The sequence below is a fragment of the Myotis daubentonii genome, chromosome 3 (genome assembly GCF_963259705.1).
Source record: "Myotis daubentonii chromosome 3, mMyoDau2.1, whole genome shotgun sequence".
Classification (NCBI taxonomy): domain Eukaryota; kingdom Metazoa; phylum Chordata; class Mammalia; order Chiroptera; family Vespertilionidae; genus Myotis; species Myotis daubentonii.
The window spans coordinates 218,411,204-218,423,565 of record NC_081842.1 but is presented as its reverse complement, the minus strand read 5'-3'; the positions used below and the strand labels follow the sequence as shown (position 1 = coordinate 218,423,565).

The window sequence follows — 12,362 nt, the reverse complement described above, 5'->3', positions numbered from 1 at the left end:
GTCACCCCGTGGCCCCCCTTGGCAGGAGATTTGGGGGCCGGGCTCAGGGGGACATGTGGCCTGAGCTTCAGGAGGGACCCGCTCGGTCACCTACTCTGCTCACAGCCCGGCCCGGCGGCGCCCGGGGGGCAGCGGCACTCCCCGGTGATGTGGTGGCAGGCGGCGTCCGCTGGGCACTGGCAGCGCAGGGCGCAGGCCTCTCCGAACCATCCGGGCGGGCAGGCTGTGGGAGGCACGGGCTGGGTGGGGAGCCCAGGGCCAGCACCGGCCTGGAGGGCTCACGGATGACAGGCCACCCCTGGTGCTGGCAGGACTGGGGCTCGCACTGTCACAGCGCGGGCCCCTCCGTCCCGGGGGGCAGAGGCAGGCCCCGGTGACGTGGTGGCAGGTGGCGCCCCGCCGGCAGGCACAGCGCTCCCCACAGCGAGCCCCAAATGTGCCCCGGGCACAGGCTGCGGGATGGCAGCGGAGGGCTGGGCCCCAGGGGACGGGCAGCTCGGACACAGACCCGCCTGACGGGACGGCTGGCCGCCTGGCTGAGGGCCGCCCTGCACCGGCCCGGCCCTGCCCACTTACGGCTCTGACACGTGTCCCCGGTCCAGCCCGAGGGGCAGAGGCAGCCGCCCGTGTGCGGGTCACAGACGCCGCCGTGGAGGCATCCGCAGCTGCGCTGGCACCCGGCTCCAAAACGCCCGGGGAGGCACTCTGTGGGCGGGCACAGGTGAGGGCCCGCCTCCTGGGGCCGGGCTATGACCCTGGGCCTCCCTCGTCCCCACCCCTACCCCCCACCCCTCACCCCCCATGGCTCTGCACCCGGAGCCTCAGATCCCGCCCCCAGGAAGGAGAGGTGAGCTGGTCAGGCTGCAGGCCCCAGGCCACACGCCAGGTGCTGCCCCCCCGCCCCCCAGCAGGAAGCTTTGGCCACAGAGGGCGGGGCTGCACAGGGGCCCGTTGGGGTGCCAGCCCGGCTCCCACAGAGCCCAGGGCCCCTCGTCCCTCCTCTGCCCACCGGGGCTCACCCTGCTCGCAGGCCGGGCCGGCCCAGCCCTCCACGCAGGTGCAGTTGCCCGAGACAGGGTGGCAGGTGCCCCCGTTGCGGCAGAGGCAGGCGAGCTGGCAGTTCTCGCCGAACAGGCCTGTGGGGCAGGCTGGGGAGAGGGCAGCGCGTGCAGCACCCACAGGCAGGCCTCAGGGCGGCCCCCTCTCCCCAGGAGGCCCGGCCGAGCTGCCACAGGGAGGTCTCTGCCCCCGCCCACCACTGTTCCTAGGACAACCTGCCCCCAGTCCGCTGCCCGCCCTCCCCTCCCCGCTGCTCACCACCCAGCTGTGGGGGCTCAGCGCTGCAGGGTGTGGCCCTGGGTCCTGAGCGCCTCCTTCCTCCCCTCGTTCCCCCAGGTGACAGGGCCCCAGCCACCGCTGCTGCCCTCAGGTGAGCCTGGCACCCACCCAGGAGCAGGGAGCATAACCCGGACCCCAGACTTACCCTGCAGGCAGCTGGGACCCGTCCAGCCAGGGCCACAGTGGCACTGCCCGTGCACTGGGTCACAGGAAGCCCCGTTGAAGCAGGAGCAGGCCTGGCTGCAGTTGTGCCCGTAGGTGAGGGCTGGGCAGGCTGCAGGAGAGGGCAGTCAGGGGCCTGGGCAGACAGACCCTGGGAGGAGCAGCTGGGCCCCGGGGCCGCTGTGGCCGCCGTGCCCCTCTCTGGCCTGGGCATCACTCAGGGGGACCACAAACAGGGGCCCCCACGATGGCCTTCGTGGGCAAGCGGTGTGCCGGGGTGGCCACTTGGCAGCTCCGGACAGCCAGGCCAGGCCCCGGGAGCGGGTCTGGCACCGTGACCGCCCCCCGCCCCCTATACCACCCAGGCTGGCAGGCCTCACGCACTCTGGGCGCAGCGGGGGCCCTGGCGGCCAGCGGGGCAGAGGCAGGAGCCGCTCACAGCGTCGCAGGGCACCCCGGCCGCGCAGTCACAGGCACGACGGCAGTCCAGTCCGAAGAAGCCGGCCGGGCAGGCTGCGGGGGGTGCAGGGGGAAGGCGGGGGGGGGGGGGTGGCGAGGTGATGGGAAGCCAGCCAGGTCACCAGGCCCGTCCACATGCCTGGCCGCCCGGCCCCGGCCCCAGCCCCGCTCACCTCGCTCACAGAAGGTCCCCCTCCAGCCCGCGGGGCAGGTGCAGGCCCCACTGACGTGGTCACAAGCACCCCCGTGCTCACACTGGCAGCGCCGCCCACAGCCCGGCCCGAAGTGGCCCTGGGGACACCCTGGGAGACAGAGCCCCACCCGCCATCAGCTGGGTGACAGTGAGCCCCCCCACCCCATCCTGCCTGGGCCTCCGCCATCCCAGCGGCCCGGGGACAAGGGTTTGGGGCTGGCTAACGGAGAAGCCCCTCCCTGCCCCAGGGCACCGGGCTCACCCCATGCCCCTGCCCTTCCTGGCCCAGGGCACCGGGCTCACCCTATGCCCCTGCCCTCCCTGCCCCAGAGCACCAGGCTCACCCCATGCCCCTGCCCTTCCTGGCCCAGGGCACCGGGCTCACCCTATGCCCCTGCCCTCCCTGCCCCAGAGCACCAGGCTCACCCCATGCCCCTGCCCCAGGGCACCGGGCTCACCCCCTGCCCCTCCCTGCCCCAGGGGCACCAGGCTCACCCCATGCCCCTGCCCCAGGGCACCAGGCTCACCCCATGCCCCTCCCCTGCCCAGGTAGGGCCTGAGCCCCAGGTGAGGCCTTTGGGGCTACTTGTAGGAGGACCTGCCCAGGCCCCGCTCACAGCCACCACCTCAGCCCCAGGGGCAGGCGCCGAAAAGCAAGACTTGCGGTTCTTAGCAGCCACACGCCCCCCTCCAGGCGCCCCTGGGCTGGCAGGCGCCTCAGCTCCCTGCTGCCCCAGGTGAGCCTGCTGCTGGGCCCTGGAGGTGGGAGGCGGGGGCTCAGGCTGGGAGGGGAGCTGGTGAGTTCAGGGGAGCAGAACCCCTGCTCTTCTGGGGACAAGAGGGCAGGGCCAGGTTCCCCAACACTAGCATGTGTGCATCTGTTACACGGCATGCATGCATGCACATGTGTGCATGTGTCTGTGCATGCTGGTGCATGCTTGTGCACATGCGGGTATGTATACATTATGTGGGGTGTGTGCATGTGTGTCTGTGCATGGGGAAACATGTATGTGGGTGTGTATACATATGTGTCGTGCATGTGTGTGCATGGGGTGCGCATGTGGGTATGTATACATTGTGTGGGGCATGTACATGTGGGGTGCATGTGTGCAGGTGTGTGCATGTGTGTGTGCATGGGTGCATATTTGTGGGTGTGTGTACGTGTGTGGGACGTGTCTGTGCGCATGAGGGGCAGGCAGGACTCACGCTGCTCGCATCGCGGGCCTCTGTAGCCGGCCTCGCACACACACAGGCCGCTGACGGCGTCGCAGCTCCCGCGGCCGGCACTGCAGTTGCAGGTGTGGCTGCAGTCGGGGCCCCAGTGCCCGCTGTCACAGGCTGCAACAGAGCCCCGTCACCAGCCGGGCCCAGCAGTGCCCGCGGGCACCACGGCGGGAGGGGGGCTGCTGGGCCTGTGGAGGCCTCTCTCGGGGAGGGATGCCAGACAGCGGCCGCCTACCTCTCTGGCAGCTGAGGCCGGTCCACCCAGGGGCACAGCTGCAATGTCCCGTCGCCGGGTGGCAGTGCCCGTCGTTGGCACAAGAGCACTTCATGTGGCAGCCGGGCCCAAACCAGCCTGCGGGGCACACTGAGGGAGGGGGAGGGGGAGTGTGGGGAGCCGCTGAGGGAGGAGGGAGGGGAAGTGAGGGGAGCCGTGGGTCACCGGGGGGCTGAGGTCGGCAGGGGCACTCACCATCCTGGCAGCGGCTGCCCGTGTAGCCGGGGCGGCACCGGCAGGCTCCGGTGTCGGGCTCGCAGGCAGCGCCGTGCTCACACGCCGGGCAGATCTCCTGGCAGCCGAGCCCCCAGCGGCCCTCGGGACAGTCTAGCCCCCGTGCCCCCACCATGGTGCGTCAGCCTCCCCGGCTCAGCACCACACCCCCAACGTGCACAGGAGGGGGACTCCCGGCCGCTCCCTGGCTGCAGGGTGCAGACTACGGGGTGCCGTCACCCAAGAGAGCCCCGCCCCAGGGGGCCTGTCCGGGCCAGGAGACCCCCAGGGAGTAGCAGCCTGGAGGGCGGCCCACAGCCCCTCGGGGAGGGCTGGGCTCTGGGGCCCCTCTGCTGGCGCAGCCGTCAGGGCAGCACAGACCCGCCCCCCGGGCCGCAGGGTGGCCCAGTGTGGGCTCCCAGAGCCTCTGTGGCCGGGCCTGGGGTCAGGGCTCCCGAGCACAGCCCAGGGCTGGGGTCTGCGAACACGGCCTGGGGCGGCCCGTCCCCCAGTGGTCCAGCCCAGGGAAGCGAGGGGGCCACAGACGTGCCTGCCACTCACCTGCCCCACAGTCATCCCCCGTCCGCCCGGGGGGGCACAGGCACTGCCCCGTGACCCCATCACAGGGGGCCCCCCGGCACGAGCAGGATCCTGAGCAGTTCACGCCGAATGTCCCCGCTGGGCAGTCTGTGGGGGGAGGAAGGGCCTCAGCTACCCCCACATGGATCTGCCCGTCTCCCCTCGGGCCCCCACCCTTGGCACCTGCCCCCTGGCCCAGCGGGGCTGCTGGACACAGCGGGGTCCCCCGGGTGGTCACAGGAGTGGGCAGGGGACAGGGACCTGGAGCACAGTGGGAGGGGTGTGCCTCCGGGAGGGCCCAGATGGCAGGGCCTGGGGGGGGGCGCTGCCAGAGGATTAGGCTGGGCACCCAGAACCCTGGCGAGGGGACAGGAGCAGGTGACCGGCTGGCTCTGCCTCCCTCCAGCCACATGGATCCCTGGGCCCCGGGCCACCCACAGAGTCCCTCCCGCCTGGGGGGGGAGAGGGTGCTGGGCAGCAGTGGCCCCGGGGCTCGGCTGCAGGAGGGCCTCAGGGAAGAGCCTGGGCACCTTAATCCCCACCCCACCCGTGAGGGCGTTGCAGAGCCCTGTGCACCCACACCTGCCCGGGCTGGTGGGAGCTGCCCCCTGAGGCGGGAGGACGTCCTCCAGGCCTGGGAAGGCCACACCCCGCACCCGCACCCGCACCCAGGAACGACCACTGAGCATAAGGCCCCACTTGGGCTGACAGCGAGGACGAGCCTGAGCTGGGAAAGGGTGGGTGCCAGGCCTGGGGCCTTCCGGGGCCCCGATGGGGACTCTGGGACGGAGGACACCCCCCAGGGAACCTTGTCACAAAGACCCAGCCCCTGGGGACCCTCTCACATCCCACCATGGGCACAGGCACAGTTGGCGAGCGCACACGTGTGCATACACACACACACACACATGCACACACAGGTACGCTGCAGGCCACAGGCAGGGAGGCCCACGGAGCAGCTGGCGTGGCCCCGCCCGGCCCTGGGATCTCCTCTCCACTAATTGGGGGCAGACGCGGGTTTGGCTCCGTAATACGTTCCAGACCTCACAGCAGTGGGGAGGGGCATCGTGTCTGTAAAAATATGCGTGTCATTTCCTGTGGCTCATCCTTGGGGCACCGAAGGCTTTTGACGAAAAAAGGGAAAGAAAGAATAAGACAACCAGCGGGAAGGGCTGGGGGCCCTCCCAGTCCCCGCAGACAGCGCCGGGGGCGGCGGGGCGTGAGCTGCACATGTGTGTGTGTGTGTGCGCATGTGTGTGCATGTGTGTGTACATGCTCGTGTGTTTGTGTGTGCATGTACGTGCTCATGTGCGTGCTCGTGTGCTTGTGTGCGTGTACGTGCTCATGTGCGTGCTCGTGTGCTTGTGTGTGCGCGCGTGTGTGCATGTACATGCTCGTGTTTGTGTGTGCGTGTACGTGCTCATGTGCGTGCTCATGTGTTTGTGTGTGCGTGTACGTGCTCATGTGCGTGCTCGTGTGCTTGTGTGTGTGCGCGCGTGTGTGCATGTACATGCTCGTGTTTGTGTGTGCGTGTACGTGCTCATGTGCGTGCTCATGTGTTTGTGTGTGCGTGTACGTGCTCATGTGCGTGCTCGTGTGCTTGTGTGTGTGTGTGTGTGCGTGTGCGTGTGTGCTCGGTGTGAGTGGGGGTGGGGTGGAGAGGAATCAGGCTTGGGGGTTCCTGTGGCGCTTCCACAGATGGACGTAGACGCATGCGGCCCAGACCTGAGCTCTTCCGAGACGAGGTCGGGCTGGAAAGGGTCCTGCTGGGTCCCACATGCCCTGCTGTCCCACTGGGACCCATAGCCCTTTGCCGGGAGCCGGTCCATCCTTGCTGTTTCAAGGGACCTGGCATATATGGCATACGGTTCTTAATATGTTTGCTCACCTTCTTGGCGCTGTGTTTTAACCAAGGTCACCTCTCTGAGAAAGGTTGAATCCCCAGGTAGGGATTTTCCCCTGAAGTTAGGGAGGGAATAAAACCCCTCAACTAAGTGCCAGGCGGGTAATTAATCCCTTTAACTACGAACAATCATGCTTAAACTACATAATCTTTTCTCCCTGGAATGGAGATAAGAAACGCCCTAACCTTTGTAATAGAGATTGATAGGATTGAATCAACTGGTATAAATACAGTTGTAACAAGACAGAAACACACAGAATTTAGAACACAGAACTCAGGAGACAGAACTCAGAACACAGAACTGAGAACACAGGGCTTGGAAGACAGGACCAAGAGAGACAGAGCCTAGGCACAGAACCTACACAGAACGTTCTCTAGAGACAGAAGAACTTCGCTGGAGAGAGCATGCCGGAGGATCCTGGACAGGGACTGGCCTCGGAGCCTGGAGGCGGAGCCTGGCGAGAGAGCATGGCAGGGGATCCTGGACTGAACCTGACTGCGGAGATTGACAGGAGAGCCTGACTACAACCTGGTGACTGGACCTGCCTGGAGAACCTGGACAGAACCTGGCTGGAGATCCTAAGCAGAACCTCTCTGGAGATCGAGACCAGAACTTGGCTCAAGATCCTGGCTAGGCTGCTGATCAACTGAACGCTGTCTCCGTGTCATTCCTTCTTCGCCGACTCCGTCCACACCTTTGGGGAACCCCTGGACTCGCTGGGGCAGGACCCTGGCAGCCCTTGGCAGGGTCACCACTGGCGTCCTGGGACCCCCAGAAGGGAGGGACGCGGCCTGGGTGCAGAGGGGACGCCGACCCCTGCCCCTCCTCTTTCCCCAGAGACGGAGGCTGGGGAGCGGCTCTGACTGAGGGACAGGCCTGTGGCTGGGGGAGCTCAAGCCCGCTGCCCCGGGCCACGGTCACACCACTCACACCAAGGACCCCCAGCTCCTGCTCCTGCCCACCTGGGGCCATGGACACTGAGCGCCCTGTGCCCAGGGAGGGCACCCTGCCGGCGCCGCCACCTCGGCCGCAGCAGCCCCGACACGCGCCCTGAGGGCCCTGCCATCACCTGCACGGCCCGTAAGGGTCCAGCCGCCCGCCTCGCCCACCGCCCTGTGCCACTGACAGGGCCCCCCAGGCCTCGGCCTCCACGGGAGGGCGTCCATCCTGCCCACACCCATGCCCACGCCCATGCCCGCGCCGCCCGCCCAGGCTGGGCTCCGGGACCCGCCCCAGGAGCAGCTGCCTGGCTGGCTGGCTTGGGCCACCCGGGAGGAGTCTGCCCCCAGCTGCAGCACCGACGCACTCAGCACAGTTCCCGTGGGGGGTGGGAGGGCGATGGGGGGGAGGAAGAGGGAAGGGAGACGGAGCAGTTTGGCACAGGCATCGGCCCCCTGTGGGCGGGGCCCTGGGCACACCCCCAGCCTCGGCCCCAGCACCTACATCTTCACAGGTGCATGGGGGGTGGGTGTAAAGGCAGCACCAGGTGGCACCCCAGGTGGCAGCTCGGTGCCCAGTACCCAGGTGTGGAACAACCGCACAGCCCCCAGACCCCAGGTGCCAGGGAACAGCTGCTCACCTTGGTCACAGTCCTCCCCCTGGAAGCCGGCTGGACACTGCTTCCCACACGCGCCACTGACGGGGTCACAGGCCGAGCCCGGGGCACAGGCACACGCCTGCTGGCACCCCGGCCCGAAGAAGCCGGGTTCACACTCTGAGGGGGTGAGGAGAGAGGGGCTGTGGGGTTCAGCAGCCCCAGGAGCACCCCCTGCACCTGGGCACCCTGCCCCAGGAGCACCCCACACCTGCTCCCAGGAGCACCCAACACCCGGCCCCAGGAGCACCCACACCCGCCCCCAGGAGCACCCCACACCCGGCCCCAGGAGCACCCCACACCCGGCCCCAGGAGCACCCACACCCGCCCCCAGGAGCACCCCACACCTGCTCCCAGGAGCACCCAACACCCGGCCCCAGGAGCACCCCACACCTGCCCCCAGGAGCACCCAACACCCGGCCCCAGGAGCACCCACACCCGCCCCCAGGAGCACCCCACACCCGGCCCCAGGAGCACCCACACCCGCCCCCAGGAGCACCCACACCCGCCCCCAGGAGCACCCCACACCCAGCCCCAGGAGCACCCACACCCGCCCCCAGGAGCACCCACACCCGCCCCCAGGAGCACCCCCCCACCCGGCCCCAGGAGCACCCCTCACCCGGCCCCAGGAGCACCCCTCACCTGGCCCCAGGAGCACCCCTCACCCGGCCCCAGGAGCACCCCTCACCCGGCCCCAGGAGCACCCCCCACCCGGCCCAGGACCCCCGCTCTGGCACCGGGCACGCACCGTGCTGGCACCGCGTGCCCCGGAAGCCGGCCTTGCAGGAGCAGCTGCCGTCCCTCCGGTCGCAGGCCCGCGTGTTCTGCCGCTCGCACCGGCACTCCTCCGAGCAGCCCGGCCCGAAGGCCCACGGCGGGCAGGCTGCACCCACAGACATGACGGCCTCTGCTGTGCCCCCCTCCCCCATCCTGGGGCCCCACCCCTCGCTGGGCTGTGTCCCTGGGACTCCTCCCCAGCACTGGTGACCCGGGGCACCCCACTTCCCAGCTGGGAAACTCTGGGGTCCTGGTGTTCTCCCCTCTGAATAGTCGCTCCACAAAGCGCTCCGCAGAGCTGCTGGGACTGAGCCTCTCAGCGCCGCCCACCTCTCCCCCAGCCCCCGCCCCTCCCTCCCGGCGTCTGCAGCCCCGCTGGGCCCAGGGCCCGTGGTGCCACCAGGAAGCTCCAAAGCCAAGAGGAGCCTACACCCCAGGAGCTTCTGAGGGAGGCCTGCCACTCCGCCGCCTGAGCTGGGGTCCCCCCCGACCTCACCCCCCAGCCTCACCGCACATGGCGAACGGGCAATCCCACGCCTGACACGGGCGCGGGGACAGGGGCTCACCCAGGTGGCAGAAGCGGCCGTACAGCCCCGGGTCGCAGAGGCAGGCCCCGTAGAGGCGGTGGCAGCGGCCCCGGTGGGCGCAGTGGCACTTCTTCCGGCAGTGCTTGCCGTAGAAGCCCTGCGGGCAGCCTGCGGAGCGGGGCCTGTGAGCGCCCACTCGCGACGGCCCCCAGGTCCGAGGAGGCGCCCCGAGGGGCCCAGCGCCCAGCGCCGGGGCACGGCCGGTGTCACTGCCCCCTCCCACGGAAGAAAGGCGGCCAGGAGAGAGCCAGGCGGGCGCTGAGAGGCGCTGCCCTCCCCTCCCGCCCCCCAACTGCACTCACCGTCCTCGCAGTGGGCGCCGCTGACGCCCGGAGGGCAGCGGCAGGCCCCCGTCCTGGGGTCGCAGGTCCCGCCGTTCTGGCAGCTGCAGGCGGAGCTGCAGTTCTTCCCGAAGGCGTCCGGAGGGCAGGCTGCAGGGACAGGGGCGCCCAGGTCACGGCCGCAGCAGGGCTCGGCCCAGAGCCCCTCCAGGGACACTGTGGTCCCCCCTGGGGTTAGAGCCGCCAGTCCGGAAGCAACCGCCCAGAACAACACGCATGACGCTCGTGCCCCTGACGCCCGCACGCAGGGCGGAGGTCCCTGGTCGGGGCCACGTGCCGTCGCCGGCATCCACCTTCCCCAGCGGCGCTCTCAGCTGGCAGACGCCCGGGAGGCACTAAGGCCGAGGCCACCCCTCCAGGGCCGCCCGGTCTGGGGTCGTGGGGCGGGGCGTGGCGCAGGCTCCGGACAGAGGAGGGAGAGCAGGTGTCCAACGAGCTCCGGCCACCAGCAGGCTGTGGCCTGGGGACCTGCTGCCCCACAGACACAGCAGGACCCCCCGCACCAGGCTTCCTTGTCCTGGAGCCCTGCCCACTGTGAGGGGCAAACGCCTGGCACAGGGCGGCTGGTCAGTAGACACTGAACACGTGAGTGAGAGGGTGGAGGGGAGAGTGGGTGCCCAGTGGACCCTGCCCAGGAAGGAGCACATCCAGGCCCGCCCCCACCGCCCCCCACACCGCTGCCCCCACCGCCCCCCACATGCGGCCCCCACCACCCCCACACCGCTGCCCCCACCGCCCCCCACATGCAGCCCCCGCCGCCCGCCACATGCGGCCCCCACCGCCCCCCACATGCAGCCCCCACCGCCCCCCACACCGCTGCCCCCACCGCCCCCCACATGCGGCCCCCACCACCCCCACACCGCTGCCCCCACCGCCCCCCACATGCGGCCCCCGCCGCCCGCCACACCGCTGCCCCAACCGCCCCCACACCGCTGCCCCCACCGCCCCCCACATGCAGCCCCCACCGCCCCCCACACCGCTGCCCCCACCGCCCCCCACATGCGGCCCCCGCCGCCCCCCACACCGCTGCCCGCACCGCCCCCCACATGCGGCCCCCGCCGCCCCCCACACCGCTGCCCCCACCGCCCCCCACATGCAGCCCCCGCACGCCCCCACCGCCCCCCACACCACGGCCTCCACCGCCCCCCACCGCCCCCACACCGCAGCCCCCACTGCCCCCACACCGCTGCCCCCACCGCCCCCCACATGCGGCCCCCGCCGCCCCCCACACCGCTGCCCCCACCGCCCCCCACATGCAGCCCCCGCACGCCCCCACCGCCCCCCACATGCGGCCCCCGCCGCCCCCCACACCGCTGCCCCCACCGCCCCCCACATGCAGCCCCCGCACGCCCCCACCGCCCCCCACATGCGGCCCCCGCCGCCCCCCACACCGCTGCCCCCACCGCCCCCCACATGCAGCCCCCGCACGCCCCCACCGCCCCCCACATGCGGCCCCCGCCGCCCCCCACACCGCTGCCCGCACCGCCCCCCACATGCGGCCCCCGCCGCCCCCCACACCGCTGCCCCCACCGCCCCCCACATGCAGCCCCCGCACGCCCCCACCGCCCCCCACACCACGGCCTCCACCGCCCCCCACCGCCCCCACACCGCAGCCCCCACTGCCCCCACACCGCTGCCCCCACCGCCCCCCACATGCGGCCCCCGCCGCCCCCCACACCGCTGCCCCCACCGCCCCCCACATGCAGCCCCCGCACGCCCCCACCGCCCCCCACACCACGGCCTCCACCGCCCCCCACCGCCCCCACACCGCAGCCCCCACTGCCCCCACACCGCTGCCCCCACCGCCCCCCACATGCGGCCCCCGCACGCCCCCACCGCCCCCCACACCACGGCCTCCACCGCCCCCACACACGGCCCCCGCACGCGGCCTCACTCTCATTGCAGACGAGCCCAGTCCAGCCCGCGGGGCAGTCACAGCCGTCCAGGCCCGGGAGGCAGGCCCCTCCGTTCCCACAGTCAGCGCAGGTCAGGCTGCAGTCGGGGCCAAAGGTGTCGTCCAGACAGACTGCGGGCGAGGGCGAGGGTGAGGGCGAGGGCTCAGACCCGCCGGCTCCAGGGCACAGGGCCAGAGGAGGGGCGCAGGGACGTCCATGAAAGCCCCAGGGCGAGGTGGGAGGCGGGAGAAGACACAGGCCTGGGGGGGCCTCCCCGGGAACTTGGGGCCCGTCTGGCCCAGGCTCAGCCCGTGACAGGCTGTGCAGACTCTGCAGGTGGCTGCACCTCTGAGCCGTGGTCTCAGGGCCATGACAGGGGTCCCTCCCCGACACCCAGGTCACAAGGGTCCTCGGGGGCCCTGGCCGCCTCCCCGAGATCCGAAGCCCGGGGGCCCTGCTCACCAAACTTCTCCTCCAGGGAGAGGGCGCCCCGGGCCTCGGCCTCCTCCGCCCCCGCGGCCCCCACGTCGTCGTCCTGGAAGAGGTGGGGCAGCCTGTCCGCCAGCACCGCCACGTGGGGCAGAGGCCGCACGAAGGGCAGCCGGCCGTCCGGGTCCCCCTCGGGCACCTCCAGGGCTGCGCGACACAAAGGCCCTGAGCCACCGCCCCCCTCAGTACCAGCCCCAGACCCAGCCTCGGCCCCGGCCCCGGCCCCAGCCCACCCAGGGCCCAACCTGCTGCCCTCCCCCGCCCGCCTGGTCTTGGGGGCTGGGGTCCCAGCTGCTCTCTGACCCTACTTCTCGGGACACACAAGGCTCCGGG

General features: G+C 71.0%; 1 protein-coding gene across 4 annotated transcripts in view; it reads right to left on the bottom strand.

The window, feature by feature from the left end:
- The window catches only part of MEGF6 (multiple EGF like domains 6), a 68,099-nt gene that overhangs the window by 4,899 nt on the left and 50,838 nt on the right, over window positions 1-12,362 (bottom strand). For 3 of the 4 annotated variants that reach the window (XM_059691465.1, XM_059691468.1, XM_059691469.1), the window contains 16 exons: window positions 12,003-12,176; window positions 11,540-11,671; window positions 9,607-9,735; window positions 9,284-9,412; window positions 8,689-8,823; window positions 7,926-8,060; window positions 4,425-4,550; window positions 3,846-3,977; window positions 3,612-3,740; window positions 3,359-3,490; window positions 2,133-2,261; window positions 1,885-2,013; window positions 1,484-1,612; window positions 1,020-1,148; window positions 577-705; window positions 95-223 (listed from right to left, as the gene is read on the bottom strand). In XM_059691465.1, the coding sequence (XP_059547448.1) occupies window positions 95-223; window positions 577-705; window positions 1,020-1,148; window positions 1,484-1,612; window positions 1,885-2,013; window positions 2,133-2,261; window positions 3,359-3,490; window positions 3,612-3,740; window positions 3,846-3,977; window positions 4,425-4,550; window positions 7,926-8,060; window positions 8,689-8,823; window positions 9,284-9,412; window positions 9,607-9,735; window positions 11,540-11,671; window positions 12,003-12,176 (2,127 nt within the window). The remainder of the gene's footprint in view (window positions 1-94; window positions 224-576; window positions 706-1,019; window positions 1,149-1,483; window positions 1,613-1,884; window positions 2,014-2,132; window positions 2,262-3,358; window positions 3,491-3,611; window positions 3,741-3,845; window positions 3,978-4,424; window positions 4,551-7,925; window positions 8,061-8,688; window positions 8,824-9,283; window positions 9,413-9,606; window positions 9,736-11,539; window positions 11,672-12,002; window positions 12,177-12,362) is intronic. The other variant, XM_059691467.1, reaches the window with a different exon arrangement.